At 34.2% G+C, this 14,218-nt stretch overlaps 1 protein-coding gene across 3 annotated transcripts in view; it reads left to right on the top strand.

Moving 5' to 3' along the window:
* The window catches only part of LOC141961026 (adhesion G protein-coupled receptor A3-like), a 290,616-nt gene that overhangs the window by 145,451 nt on the left and 130,947 nt on the right, over nt 1-14,218 (top strand). For all 3 annotated transcript variants that reach the window (XM_074907510.1, XM_074907509.1, XM_074907508.1), the window contains exons 8-11: nt 1,944-2,108; nt 5,419-5,617; nt 6,988-7,137; nt 10,175-10,336. In XM_074907510.1, the coding sequence (XP_074763611.1) occupies nt 1,944-2,108; nt 5,419-5,617; nt 6,988-7,137; nt 10,175-10,336 (676 nt within the window). The remainder of the gene's footprint in view (nt 1-1,943; nt 2,109-5,418; nt 5,618-6,987; nt 7,138-10,174; nt 10,337-14,218) is intronic.

The following is a 14,218-nucleotide window of genomic DNA, read 5'->3' as shown; positions in this document are numbered from 1 at the left end:
AGTTAGCTAAGAGGCTGCTGATACTGGACTTTCTCATCGGAAACTTCTTAAAAGAACAGTTGCTTCTTTTGACATGAAAATATTCAGCTGCTCTGTCTGAGAATGTGTAGTAAAGCTTTTTCTGTATTTTCTGCAATAAAAACATGTTAGAAGTCATTGTAAAAATGAAATAGGGGGGGGTTACAAGGTACTTGGAGCTCAAAGTCATGATAAATAGGAATAGTGAGATTTTTAAAGTGACTGTTTAATGATAAATTTGCCTGAATATCTGGTGAACTACACAAAAATTCTAAAGCAATTTATCTCAAATAAAAGGCTATTTACCATGGTTTGCTTGTTTTCTGGGGACCAGGGTAATGGTCCTGTAGTAAGTACTTGAGAAAATCATCTTTCATTGTATGCATGTGTTGAGGGAAAATTACATATGCAGCTGTCTAATCACTTCTTACCTTGATTGTGGTCTCCTTTCATGTGTATCAGAAGTAGTCTATATACAAGGAGATTAGATTTGATACTTTCTTGTAGCCAAGTTAATAAAAGTGCATGTATAATATACAAAGGTTTAAACTGAAAAAGAACAACATTTTTAGAAAAGTTTAAAAGAGGAAAAAATTTAAAATAAATTATGTATAATTATTCTGTGTATATCTTTCAAAATGTCAGGCTCTTTACAAAAGTGCCAAAGGCCACAAGCATAATTTTTTAAGATTTTGTTTTAAATATAGATTTTAAATCAGTTTAAAATTCTGTGCTTCTGTTTTTATAATGTACTTTCTCCGTTTTTCTGACTGTACTCCATTCCTTCCCACGTAATTTCTAATTGTCTAAACCACAAGGCATATTCAAAGATGAGCCATTTGTGTAAAACAAAGTAAATATTTCAGATTACTGTTTTTTCCTCTCCCAACTACTTTGAAAAGCTGTACTTTCTTTAAAACTGTAGTAAAATTTATTTCTAACCCAACAGCAGATTTAAGATCTAATATATTACCTTCTTGAAATGCAGTAGTTAGCATTATTTTTGTCTAAGAGATCTATAAAGTAGTCAGATAAAATCCTATCCCTGATGAAGTCAATTGAAAAACTACACTTATTTGTCTGCATTAGAGCCTGGGTTACATCCATTAGATGAATTAAAGCTTCTCAGTGGATTTAAGATATGTAGAAAATACTAGCCAGAACAGTTCTAGACAATTTTAAATGTTTCTGAAATTATTTCCCTCTTCTCTAATTATACATGGTGGTGCAGTCATGCACAATGTTTTATTGCAAGAAAAGCCACAAAGGGTCTCTATTTAACTTGTCTAACACTCATTATAAAGAGTTAATGCAACTATGTTTTATTTATATTAATAACTACATTTCATATTTGGTGGGAGAATGTGTGAAAGAAGTTTGTGAGTAGTAAAGTACTGAACGAAATATCAGCATTTGCCACATTTCATTTCGCATTCATCAGGAAAATTATGTATGGTTTCGAAAGTCAATGGCTGTTCTAGAAAACTTTTCCTATGCTGCCACAGGAGCAGCAGATTCTGCCGTTGAGATGCCATAGGAGCTGAAACTGCAGCTGAAGGGACTCATTCTCTGTTCGTTGCTTGCATTGTCAACTTGAAATGCATTTCTGGCTTTCAAGTATTTGTTTAAGCAACAAAACCAACATTTTACAATATTTGGGGAAAGGAGAATGGGCATTGATGCATAATTGATACTCTGTTGTGATGATTTGTAATCTGTGTTATAGCCTGTTACAATCTGAGTCAGTCCAAACTGGTGCTGCTAAAATCTTAATACCAATCATTCACATATTGTCTGTCCCTATAATAACATAGAGCGAAGCCTGGTTTTATATTTTTATAGAAAATCTCTGAGAATAAATTAATGCCAGAAAGCAAATATCTATATAATTAATTACATAAAATAATTAATCTTTATTTTTATAGTGAACTTATCCTATCCAGCATTGACATTGATGCAACTGGAGACTGGGAGTGTCTAGTCAACAATTCCTATGGAAATAGCACTAAACAAGTAGAAATTGTGGTACTTGAAACAGCTGCACCCTACTGCCCTGCAGAAAGAGTTATTAACAACAAAGGAGATTTCAGGTACGATTTTCTGGTTTTGGAGTGTGTTTCATATATTAACATAGATATGGACCGTAATCATGCTTACATGATACTTCAGTGCCAGTTAGGAAGATGTCACTTATTTTACTTGTCATTTTTATGTAATATAGTAGGAAAGAGGAGCACTGTATGATTTTTATGGGAAATGACAGATAGTGCTTCAACAGCAGCAGTGGTTTGTGAAAGTCAGAGAATCTTCTAATTCCTCAGTGTGAGATAATGGAAAATTTCAAAGAATGTAGGCTCTTTACAGCTAAATGAGAGAGGGTTCAAAATTGTTCTTGGTCTTTTCTAAATTATAGAATATGATAACACTGCATTAAAGCATTAGAAGATCACATTTTCATTACTTTTCTAATCTGTTCCAGTTCTGCTGGTTTTGTTCAGCTGAGATTAGAGGTAACAAATAACATAAAACTATTAGTAAAATACTTCACTGAAGAGAATCAAAATAGCAAGTAAAACTACTTAGTAAAACAAATAGATGATTTGAGGTGAACTTGACACACACAGTTCCACCAATATATCACATGATTAGAAAACACTTCTGTCCTGCTATCTGAATCTTAGAGTCTGCACAATTTGTTGACTAAATGTAATTTTAGATTCATCTCTACTTTTATCTATGTATGCTGATGGTTTTTTTCTTTATTTGTAGTCCTCAGAAACTGGAAAAATTTAAGGATTCTATAGAATTTGGTATTGTTTTCAGTTAGCTCTAAAATACTTCAATGTTATGCATAAAGCTCTTAAACAAACTATAATTACCTGCTTGACAATAACACTGATGTATGATGGCATTTCCATTGAGAAATCAAGAAGGTAATTTGTTACCAAGTGAATTATATTAAGAATTCAGCTTGAATAGTTAATGAAAGAAAAAGTCGATGACAGAGGAAGCTTCTCTTAAATGCCAGAACTTTCTGCAAATACTTCTGACCTAAAGCCTCCCTTCATTTTTAAGTTACCTTTAAAACATTTTTAAAGGACTTTTACTACTGTTTCTTGTGTTTGAATAAAAATAAAGGAATTAATTAGAAAGAAGTGGAGAAACTGACTCATATAATCTGTATTCCATTTACTACAAAGCTGTTTTATTATGTGTTAACCTCAGTTTCAGTGAGTATGCCACATTTACTAAACATATATTTATATACCTATTTAAACCATATATATGGATTAAAATCCATTATAGATCTTTGACAATCTTATAGATTTTTTTTTGTCATCACAAAAAATGCCATTGTGTGTTTTTTCAGTGGATGTGCTTATATGTATTTTAATTAGGTCTTTTAAAATATATATAGTTCCTATCAGATAACACATACTGAATCTTTTAGATGACAGCTTCGTGAAGTTCATGTTCATGCCATAAAATTATATCCTTTTTTTCGTAAATAAGTATATATAAATTCTACAGACTGCACAAACTAACACCAGGGGCATTTTTGTTATTTTATATAAATCAAAAGAACAGGAATGCACATTTCTCTCCCTATTGATTATCCTTCTAGAAATCCATATAAATTTATTTTTTAAATGTGTATCAAAAGGATGCTGAGTCCATAGGTTCTTTTGGCATTTGAGGGAATTAATTTAAATTACAGAGAATTTATCAGGCTCACATTCAGCATTAGCACTTGAAATTGTTCCAAAGGTTTATCCTCAGAGATTCAGCTATCACACCAATAATTTTTCTTACAAAGGTCTATTAAGTTTTGGCAACATAGCAAGTAGAAAGAGTTGAACCACAAAAGCAAAGCTAGAAAAACTATTTTATTGGGAAAAAAAGAAGAAAAGCATCAACTGTTAGGGAAGTGTGGTTCTTTCAGTTGACCAGCCTAGGTGGTATTTATAATTGCACAACTACATTAAGAATTAGGCACTGTGAGTCAGAATGAACTGACATTATGTACTAAGAGTTTTTCTCCATGATGGCCATATTTTGCTCAATTTTGTTTTCCATATCTCTGTACGATCATTCTGAAATGCAAATGGTAATGTTGTTATGCCTTGTCATTTCTATTCATGAAGGCCATATTCCACTAACTGTGCTAATACTAGTCTCAGAATTATCTCTTTAGTTTTACTTTTGAGGTAAGTTGCTGCTCAGTGTGGCCCAATTGCATTAATGCAAGTGTTTTACTAAAAATAATATTTCAGCCCAGAGGCAAAAGGAGAATATACTACCGTACGTATTTTGATTTTTTGTGAAGCTTCGTTCATGGTTCATGTTGCATCAACTGTTTTCACATCACAAAATGAATTATTCCATTGATAGTTAGCTATGACACATAAAAGCATTTTTCTTCTTAGCTTTTCTTTGTTATAAATGAGGAAAACTTACATAGCCCAAAACCTGTCAATGTATTATGCAACAATGTGCAAATAGACCTGCATTGTCTAACTAAGAGGAGCTAGTATGTATATTTGAACAAAGGTTGATTGGCAAGGTGTGGCTTCACTGGCAAGCAGATTTTTATGATTGATTGGGTTTGGTCATTACATCAGTGCAATTAAAGAACCATATCCTTTCCAGACATGCTGACTTGCTGATGATACGCTTCTGGTTTTATTTGATTTCTCCCAATTACCTGATCCTGCTATGTCCATACTAGTCTGGAAATGACAATGGATTTGGTACCAAAAAAAATAATCCCAGTTGTGCTGTTTTAGAGAATGCAGCAGATACACAGAAATATTGGTTTTAAAGACTGTTTTGGAATCAGACTACATAAATCGGGTATACCTAAATAGTTAAGTTTTGAGGGCTAGCTCCTTCCTCCTCCATGAGATATAATCTCTGCTGAAATCTTGTTTATTGGTTTCTGATACATTCAGGGATTTTTACTTTTTGGGGCTTTGTGGCAGAGAGGGCTTTTTAGTGTTCAGTCAAAATCAAAAGTAAAGATTGTCAGGTACATTTTGAGCATTTACCTGTTACAGCATTTAGTAATAGTGTTTTGGATTTTTTTGCTTTATGGAGTTTACTGATCTACTTTGTGCAGTCTGCAAAGATGAATGTAGAGAAAATTACATCCATGCTTTTTCCCTTGACATCAAATGCCTTCCTGGAATTAATGCAGAATTAATGTGTGAACAGCCAGACTTGAACTTGTATAATTTTGACATATTCCAAGGAAACAAAGTAATTCATTACAAAACTTAATGAAGTAAAATTTAAAATAGCCCTTTTTTCTCATATATTCTGCATACTGTTGCTATATAGTAAATTGCCTTTAAATAAGAAGTTTCATATTGTAATTTTTTGTTATCATGTTGTTCATAGATGGCCCAAAACTTTGGCTGGCATAACTGCTTACCATCCCTGTCTCCAGTATTCATTTAACTCCATTGCATTTCATAATGGTGCAGAAGAGTCTAAGGCATGGCGTAAATGTAATCGAACTGGACGTTGGGATGAAGAAAACTATTCTGCATGTCCTTATTCACAAGAAGTAACTCAAGTTCTTCATGCTTTTAGTCAGGTAATGTTATGAAATCAAGGGCTTCCCTTCTCTAGTACTGATTTTATTGACTAGCTCGCAGGAAATGTCTGCCTAGCCACAGCTTTGGGATATCTGGATTTTTAACTTGAAAGACAACCTGTTTGTTTGGTAATGGAAGTTATAGTAGGAACAAATGCACAACATTTATTGCCTTTATGTTAATATTTTTCCTCTCTGTGTGCCTGGAGTCTAAATGACCATTAGTAATGTTGGCAGGGTCATCATTGCTTTACTTAAGTTCCTTCTTTGTCTTCCCCTCATGAATTTTTACCAGAAAGATGTTAATTTCTCTTGAAGTCTTCTATCAGAGTTTTTTCAGCTGAAGTGCCTTTCCTCGTTGCTATTGTCCATAATATATTTAAGAGTGCAGAAATGAAGCCTGCTTTGGAATGCCTTTTTGATGTCTTACAGAAAAGCAGTGCTTAAATGGTTTCTTACGGATAAGTAAAAGAGAGAATGAGATAAAAAAGTAAATGGGTAGAAATTAATGAGAAGAAAAGAGCGTAAGAGGGAGCAACATAGAGGGTGGCACAGAGCTGTAGTAGTAGTAACTACTACTACATAGCAGTAGTAGTAACTGCCACAATTTTACAAGTTTCAGTTTCCTTGATCATCTTTTACCGATCAGTAGTACTAGGTAGCCACAGAACATTTGTTTTCAGATGTGTTCATACTTAAATAAGAGTAATTACTGTATTAGAGAGCCAGTGCAATTATAGGATTATAAAATAATTGGAAGGTCTCTAGAATCCAGTCCATTCTCCTGTAAGCAATGAGGTTAGGCCAGGTTTCTCAGGGCTTTCACCACTCAGGTCATTGAAACCTCTGAGAATGGAGGCTGCACAACCTCTGGGTGCAACCTGTTTAAATACCAGTTTAAATAGTTTCCTTATAGCAAGGAAAGATTTTCTTCATAAACAGTCTAAACTTCTCTTCTTTCAACTTACTACCAGTATGCCTTGTTCTTCCACCATGCACCACTGTATATATGAACCCTAACTGATACTGTTGATGTCATGATGATCTAAAGATATAGGCAAGGCAAGGTTAGTAGCTTGGTATAATATTTTATGAGGCCGCTTAGTTGCAGTCTAGAAAAAGTAGTCAAAAATCTTCAAAATTTGTTGGCCTGTTGTGGTGGTGTCTTCAGGTTAACAGCAATGAAATCTAAGACCTAATGCCAAAGATACATTCATATGCTCCTGAAATTTATGTCCGTGGTACGACTGATGCACATAAATCCATGTGAAATTATAGAAAGCATTATACAAATGGATGTGATACCCAGTTTTTAAAAGAGAATGAAGCGATCTGATTTATTTTGCCTAACAATTCTGATATATTTTCAGATGCATATCAATTTGACGACCGTGCTTGAATTTTCCCGCCAGCTGACAGCCTACACGAGAGGTGCTTCCCACTTCACAGATAAAATGGATGTGATATATTTGGCTTATATAATGGAAAAGTTAATTGTCTTCGTGGATGAAGTTGAAGATGTAAGATATCTTCTCTGTGCTGAAAAAAAATTATCACTTAGAATTGAAGTCTTCACATATGGCCCTTTTCTTAATGTATGCAGGCAGACACTGAATTGTAGCTTATAAAATTGTTTGCTGGTATTCTGATTGCAAATGTTCTGAATATGCTGTGATATGTTTCTTTATGCCAGAAAGGACAACTAAGCCATCTCATCTGACTGACAAAAGCATTGCTGTTTAGGAATAAAAATTTGTTGAAAACAAGCCACTTCTTTAATGTTCATTTTTATTTTAATTTCTACTATGTCAAACATATTAGAATGAACTGAAGGTACCTCTCCATCTGGCCACTGAAGTTACACACGCTTCTTTTGTTTTCTCCATTTCATCAGGAGGTTTTCACTGAGTTTTGAAAGCATATATCACTTTATGTGAAGAGAGGATAATGTGTGTTTAAGTGCAACTTTCTACAGAAACTTTTAGCATAATGTATGTATTTTTACAGGGAAATCTGATCAGAAAGTTATGCAAATCCTATGGGAAAAATAGGATTTTATAGAGAGCAGCAATGTTCATCATAGTTTTCACTGTTATTTTTCAGAGTCACTGCTTGCATAAAGATTTCATAACCTATAATTTTTGTACATATAATAGCTATAGTTAAAACATTTGTTTTCTTTTGGTTTGGCAATAGTCATTCCATTCTGGCTCTGGGGATTGTAACAGTTAACATTTTAGTGCCAATTTGAGAAAGCCTTCACCTTCAATTTCATCATTATATGCCAGACCTAAAGTGTATTATTAAGTGTTCTCCAAGAATCATGTTTCAAAGCTACAACTGTATTTCAAAATCCTAATAAGGTCTTACTGCTTTCTGACAAAACAAAAGTTTACCATCCAAAAGAAACTGTTGGATTTACCATAAAGCCTCTTTATTTTTATTAGCAGCTGATGCATTATCCATTAAAACTGAGCACCATCTGTAATCTTTTAACTGATTTTTTCCACCTTTCTGAGTTTTGGTATCAAAACATCTCCATCTCCACCACTTATCTCAAACTCTTATTTTGTAATCCCTTATTGTTTTCATAATTTAGAACATTTCTCTTAATTTGTCTGTTTCCTCCTTCTATTCTGAACTTTACACCTTCCCTCTCTCTCAAGTTCACCAAGTAGATTCCTCATTCATTGGGCTATTTGCTAACTCCCATAGTGCTAGCTGTCACTCATAAGGTACAAAAATACACATGAAGTTAAAGTGTCAGTAGTTTCACACGAGGCTGCAGTCATGTAATTATAAATAGGATTGACCTTTACTTAGTACAAGGCAACATATGAAGAAAGGTATATTAGTTTGGAATTGACTAGCAGCTGAAACTACAGTTATATAAAACCATTAGAAATAAATGAAAATATGTACACAGAGGTTTTCTGTGATTTATCAGAATAATTTTAAAACCATTTTAAACTAGTCGCTGTACATCCTCTCTGTGGAGTGCCTCTCCCAGTCAGCACAGGATTATTCATTTTTATACAAGTTAGTGGTACTTTGTCCCATCTGGTCGAGCATGTCTCAAACAAGAGATCTTCAGCAGCTGCACTGGGGACATATTTGAAATTTTTGCAGGAACTTTTTGCCAGGAAGACGTACACATATTAGCCCAAATTTTTGTATTTTTTAATGCCATGCCTTTACTCTTCATTAATGCATTTAATTATAATATAGATTACTTCCTTTTCTTATTTCTCTCCTTTTGTATATTTATAGACTATTGTTCTGCACTCAGTAAGTTACTGCTTAGGTGACTGGTGTATGCTTTAATAGTTTCTCATAAATCACTCCAGTCTCTTAATGTGTTTTATTATTATTCATTGTATCAATAACTCTGTCACATTGTCAAAAGCCATCTAGAATTATCTAGTAATTATGTTCTCAAAAATAGATAAAATATTTCAGGAGCAGTCACATAAAATTTCACATATAGTCTCATTATTTCTGTGTCCCTTGCAATGCATGTGAAATTTATGTATTTTTTTATCAAAAACACAGAACTAACTTAATAACCTCCATCGTTCCTTAAACCTTTCTCATTGTTGCTGAATTTCTTTCTTCCTTCCCACTGAATTATCTGTGTATTTTTCTTATTTTTCTGTTTCTATTAGTTTGCCTTCTTAGTCTCTTGAACTTTTCCTTAGCTATATTTCTTTCTGACATTTTTTCTTTTCCATATACCTTTATATTCAGGTTTATTCATGGCAACTTTGTATATCTTTGGCATACCTTTGCCTTCAAAAATAATAGTAATGTGGTAATGTTAATTTTTAAATCTCACTCAAGTTTTAGAATTTAAGAAAATAAGTATTTGCATTTAAATTTGAAGTAATCACAAAAAACTATTCACAGTGATGATTATTCTTTCTAAATGTAATATACTAACAAAAATTTGAAACACATAGTCATACTTACCAAAATCTGCAAAATGTCATCTGGCAAATCAAAGGTTTATCACTTTGGGTGATCATCCGCAAGAATGAATGTTAAATGTTAAAACTTCCAAAGCTATAAGCCCATGCTTTCTGTATACCAATGAGATGATACAGTTTTCTTTCAGCACCTGAGTTATATATCATATTTACCCCACTATATCTGTAACAAAAATGTCTTTCAAATATATTTTCCCTTTTTTTCTCTTTTTTTTTTTTTTTTTTTCCACCCCAAGGTCCTTTGATTAAACATGAAGCAGTTCTTTAGAGGGGCATGGACAATTTTAGTTTAAGAAAGAGGGTGATAATTCTGGGATTCCATTTATTGCCCAGTGAGAGACTCAGCTTTAAAACTGTGAATAAAAAAAGCTTTTCCTTGAAGTTAGTTGCACCTCTCTTTTCTTGGTCTTTGTTTTTCAGTCCATTTAATCTTCTTAATAAAAACTGTCTTTGAATGATGATTACCAAGAGAAGTAAGGTGCCTAGTTTTACTTATACTCTCGTGTACACTTCTCTTTTTTGTTTTCCAAACAATACCAATTTGGGTTTGTTGGGTTTTTTTCTCTTCCAGATTGGCGATGCTCTTATTGAAATTGCCAGCAATATAATGTTGGTTGATGACCATGTGTTGTGGATGGCTCAAAAGGAAGACAAAGCCTGCACCAGGATTGTACGATGTGTGGAACACATTGCAAGTCAAATACTGACCAGCAATATTCAAGTTATATCAAAGGTATTACAAAGCTTGTAGTCAGAATTTATTTTAAACATGCAATTTTTCTTTACAATTTTTACAACCACCTTGTATATAGAGAAGTGAGATTGTGTAAGCCAGTTACACGGCATAGCTGATTTATGTAGATATACTTGGATTCTGTGATTTTTTTTTTCTTCTCCTGGATTCTGTTTGGAAGACCAAAATATTTTTTTGAGTATCACTCATGGTATTATAAAGTGTTTTTTCTTGACTTTGATTTATTGTATTTATTCTTACAATGGATTCTCACAACACTACCTTTCTAGTGTTACTATTCAGTCAGTTTCTGTTGTTCTTGTCACTATAGTATATGGATTTATTTTGAAGGGCCCAAGGTGAGTGACTGAAATTTTTAATAAGAGAAAAGGCAACGTGTGCTCCCTTGTTGCTTGAAGATTTTAATATGCCTTTCAGAGAGGATTCTAGACAATAGTTGCTTAAAGCATTTAGAAGTTGATCAAAAAAGGTGTATTTCTCATAAAGATTACTAGTGTGTGGTTAGTTTTAGTTTTTTAGAAGAAAACTGTAGCAGCATAAAATAATTCTTATTTGTTGGCCTTTACCTACATGAATTTGTCACTTAAATACAGAGGGATTTTCCTTTGGTCACTAAGAAACTGGGGGTTTTGTTGGTTTCAACATCTAAGTAGCAGAAATGCATCTAAATCAGAAACTTGAAACTCATCCTTTTTGAATCTTCGATAAATATTTTAAAGCCTTATCATTTCTTGGGCTCATTTGCTTGCTTACTTGATTTTAAACAACCTTTATTATTTCTCAATTGTCCACTACATTTATATGAACATGCTATTTAAAAGTGAGTTCAATTACAGCAATAAGGTATAAAAGAAAAAAAAAAAGAATTATAGGCTGAGCTCAATTATAGGCATAATAGCCTTAGTTCCTTCACTGTATATTTTTATAGAAAAGCAGTATTTCAAACAAAGACAAAAATACATTGGACTTTTTCTAAAGGAAGTTTTTTGTTTTATTTCCTTTTACATAAAAGAATCAAATTTGTTAAAAATATTTATTTATTTGTATTCAATACATGGAGACGATAATGTGCCTTTTAGAAGTATCTTGCAATGTGACAGCTAGGAAGGCTCTGTTGCTTTATACTTCAATTTCTTATAAATGTCAGGCGCCAAAGGTCTTTCTTTTTTCTTGTTACTTCTTCAGGAAGCTGTTGACATTATTGTAAACAGCAATTCTGTGTACTCAAATGTAGATCTGTGTCAGTAACCTTTTTGCCATGCTTTATCTTTTTGCTTCTTATAGTTTTCTGTAGGAGAATTAGTTTAATGTTGAGTGCAATTTGTAAATAAACAAAGCTGTGGAGTTTTTCTGGTGTCATCTCATGAAATACCAAACACTTCTGTTCCTTTGGGAGACCAGCCAACAAACTGTCTCACAGAAATTGCATCTGCTTTCTTTATTTTAAACAACAGCAAGTAAAACCTCCAAAGCTTAGATAGCCACCAGCTTATAATACAATTCCTGAAAAAAACTTCTATAAACTGTTGTCAGTCATAGAACATATGCATGACTGTGTTCTCTGTACATTGAAAAGCTACTTGGGAGCCATGACTGTTACTCCTACATCGTTTTTGTAAGACAAAAATGTTTTTCCAGTTCCATGGGGCTGTGGAATGACTAATTTCAAGGTCAGAAAAACACCAGGGTGGATACCTTTGTTTTGATCTTCTTAGTTCTCCCTTGCTGTCAGATAGCACACCAAACATGCTGCAAGAAGAACTGCCAGTAGCAACTTTCAAATATTAGATAATTATATTAAAAAAAAAAAAAAAGTTTAATGTTTCTTAGAGAAGTCATATAGACATAAGGTTCATGTCAGGATGCCACAAGGGCCAGTGCCTCCCTAGCCAAGGCCTGCCCCACTGCCCCCAGCTGGAGAGTAGGCCAGGCCGGGGTGGCTGGGGGCAGCCCCAACCCCTGGGCACATCATCGGTGATATTGAGGCCAGGCAGGAAACACGAGGCTGCAGGTCGGGGTGAAGGTCAAGCCCAGAGATGGTAACTGGGCCCAGCTGCAGCCCAGTGGTTGCCGGGCCAGGCCATGGTGAGGAGATTGGCCCCAGGTCAGTGGTGGGCCTGTGGCAACAGGGCTGGTGGCCAGGCTCCGACGCAGCCACTGGGAATTCAAGTGAGGCCTTGGAGGAGCCTCAGCTTGACGCTTGGACCCTCAGAGGCCCTGGGAGCAGCCAGAGAAGTGGAGGCAACTGAGAGCTCCCAGGGTGGATGCCTCAGCACCCCCAGATTATTTTCCCTTCAGTATTGTTCTGAGGCACTGCTGCCCTCCTGCTTTTATGTCTGTGTATACATGTCAGATGTGCAGTTTGAAAAGGAGAACTTCCTGCTGAGGATAAATCTTTTCTCAGTGGTCCTGTCTCAGGTGTGTACAAGAGTTTTAAAACCCACCCCTGAAGAGTTTTCATTTTATTCTTCAGCCAGTGAGACCGTCTGAATATTTTAGGCTAATTGCAAGGTGGCTTTTTGTTTGTGCTCTCAGTCTTTGCAGCCTTCAGCACTGCTCTCAGTTTACTCATGTAGTGATCCCCACTGGTCCTTCTGCTGAGTGGTACCTTTATCTGAGGTTTATGAAATGGACACCAAATTATAAATTTTCTGTATCTGGACTGCTGAGAGACAAGATTAGGTTGTGGTTTTTCATAACATGCACCTGACTGTGGCTTGTTTCCATGGATAATTTTGCTCTGAGTTCATCTGTATCCATTTTGTAGTTCATTTTAAAATCCTACATAATGAACATTGTTTTACTTTGCATTTTCCCATCTGTTTCTATATGCTGAGGGTGGCATGTTCACACTGAACATTGTCAAGCCTTTACAGGTATATTTTGGGAATGGAAAACCCCAAGTGTTTAAAGACTTTAATAATCAAAATTTTTAAAATAGGGCTCACTGTTGTGAAATCACTTGAATCCTCATTACAACATTATCTAACAAACGTCTTATTCACTACCACCTCACAAATGTGAAAGAGGGAAGTAGTGTTATGCCCATTCGACAGCAGGAAACATGAAGCTGAAAATAATTAAATGGCTTTTCCCAAGATTAAAGAAAACATGTTACCGCACAGGAGTTTAACTGAGTCAGGTAGCTTGATTCCTGTGATATGGATAATAGTATTCTGCAAGCAGTAAATTTTTTAGTTCCTTGAAAGGCTATCTACAGCTGGTATAAAAATTTATCTAAATAAACCTAGGTTTTGGTTTTAGGACTTTTCAATAAACAACCACTGGATTTTTAATATAAAAAATAGTTGATTCTTAATGATCTTTGGCATTTTTATTGAAGTGTAGAAAAAAAATCTTCAGGCAAAGACAGAAGAGGTGGAAATCTAATCTAAAAAAGGATGCTTTACAAATTTAGAAAAAACTGAAAGGAATCTTTAGGCTACTTCTACTTTAAAAGTAATATATATATTACTCTTACATAAAAAGTATATAAAAATATACTGAAAGCTTCTGTTTTTTGTCTAATTTTGACAAAGAGTAAAATAAATTGCTTAATGAGACTTTAGTACTTTCATTCCGGACATATGCAGAATCATCAGTGGTTGAAGAAGGTACATTTGAAAACCATTTCATAGGTTCAAAAGAGAACCAGCAAGTCATACACTGTGTTTCATGCTAAGATTTAATTTGTTCTGGTATCATGACTTTTTCACAGTTAGGCTACCCTCTATCCTACCCTTTATTTTTCTATGCAAAATGTTTTCTTTAGATTCATTTATTAGTATGAATTAATGTGATTTTCCTCAGTGAAGTAATTTCCTCTCAGAAGGATGCCCTAAATTCTGAGGATTTCACACC

Source organism: Athene noctua, chromosome 5 (genome assembly GCF_965140245.1).
Source record: "Athene noctua chromosome 5, bAthNoc1.hap1.1, whole genome shotgun sequence".
Lineage (NCBI taxonomy): Eukaryota > Metazoa > Chordata > Aves > Strigiformes > Strigidae > Athene > Athene noctua.
The sequence above is the reverse complement of the archived record's forward strand: the minus strand, read 5'-3'. Positions and strand labels throughout refer to the sequence as shown.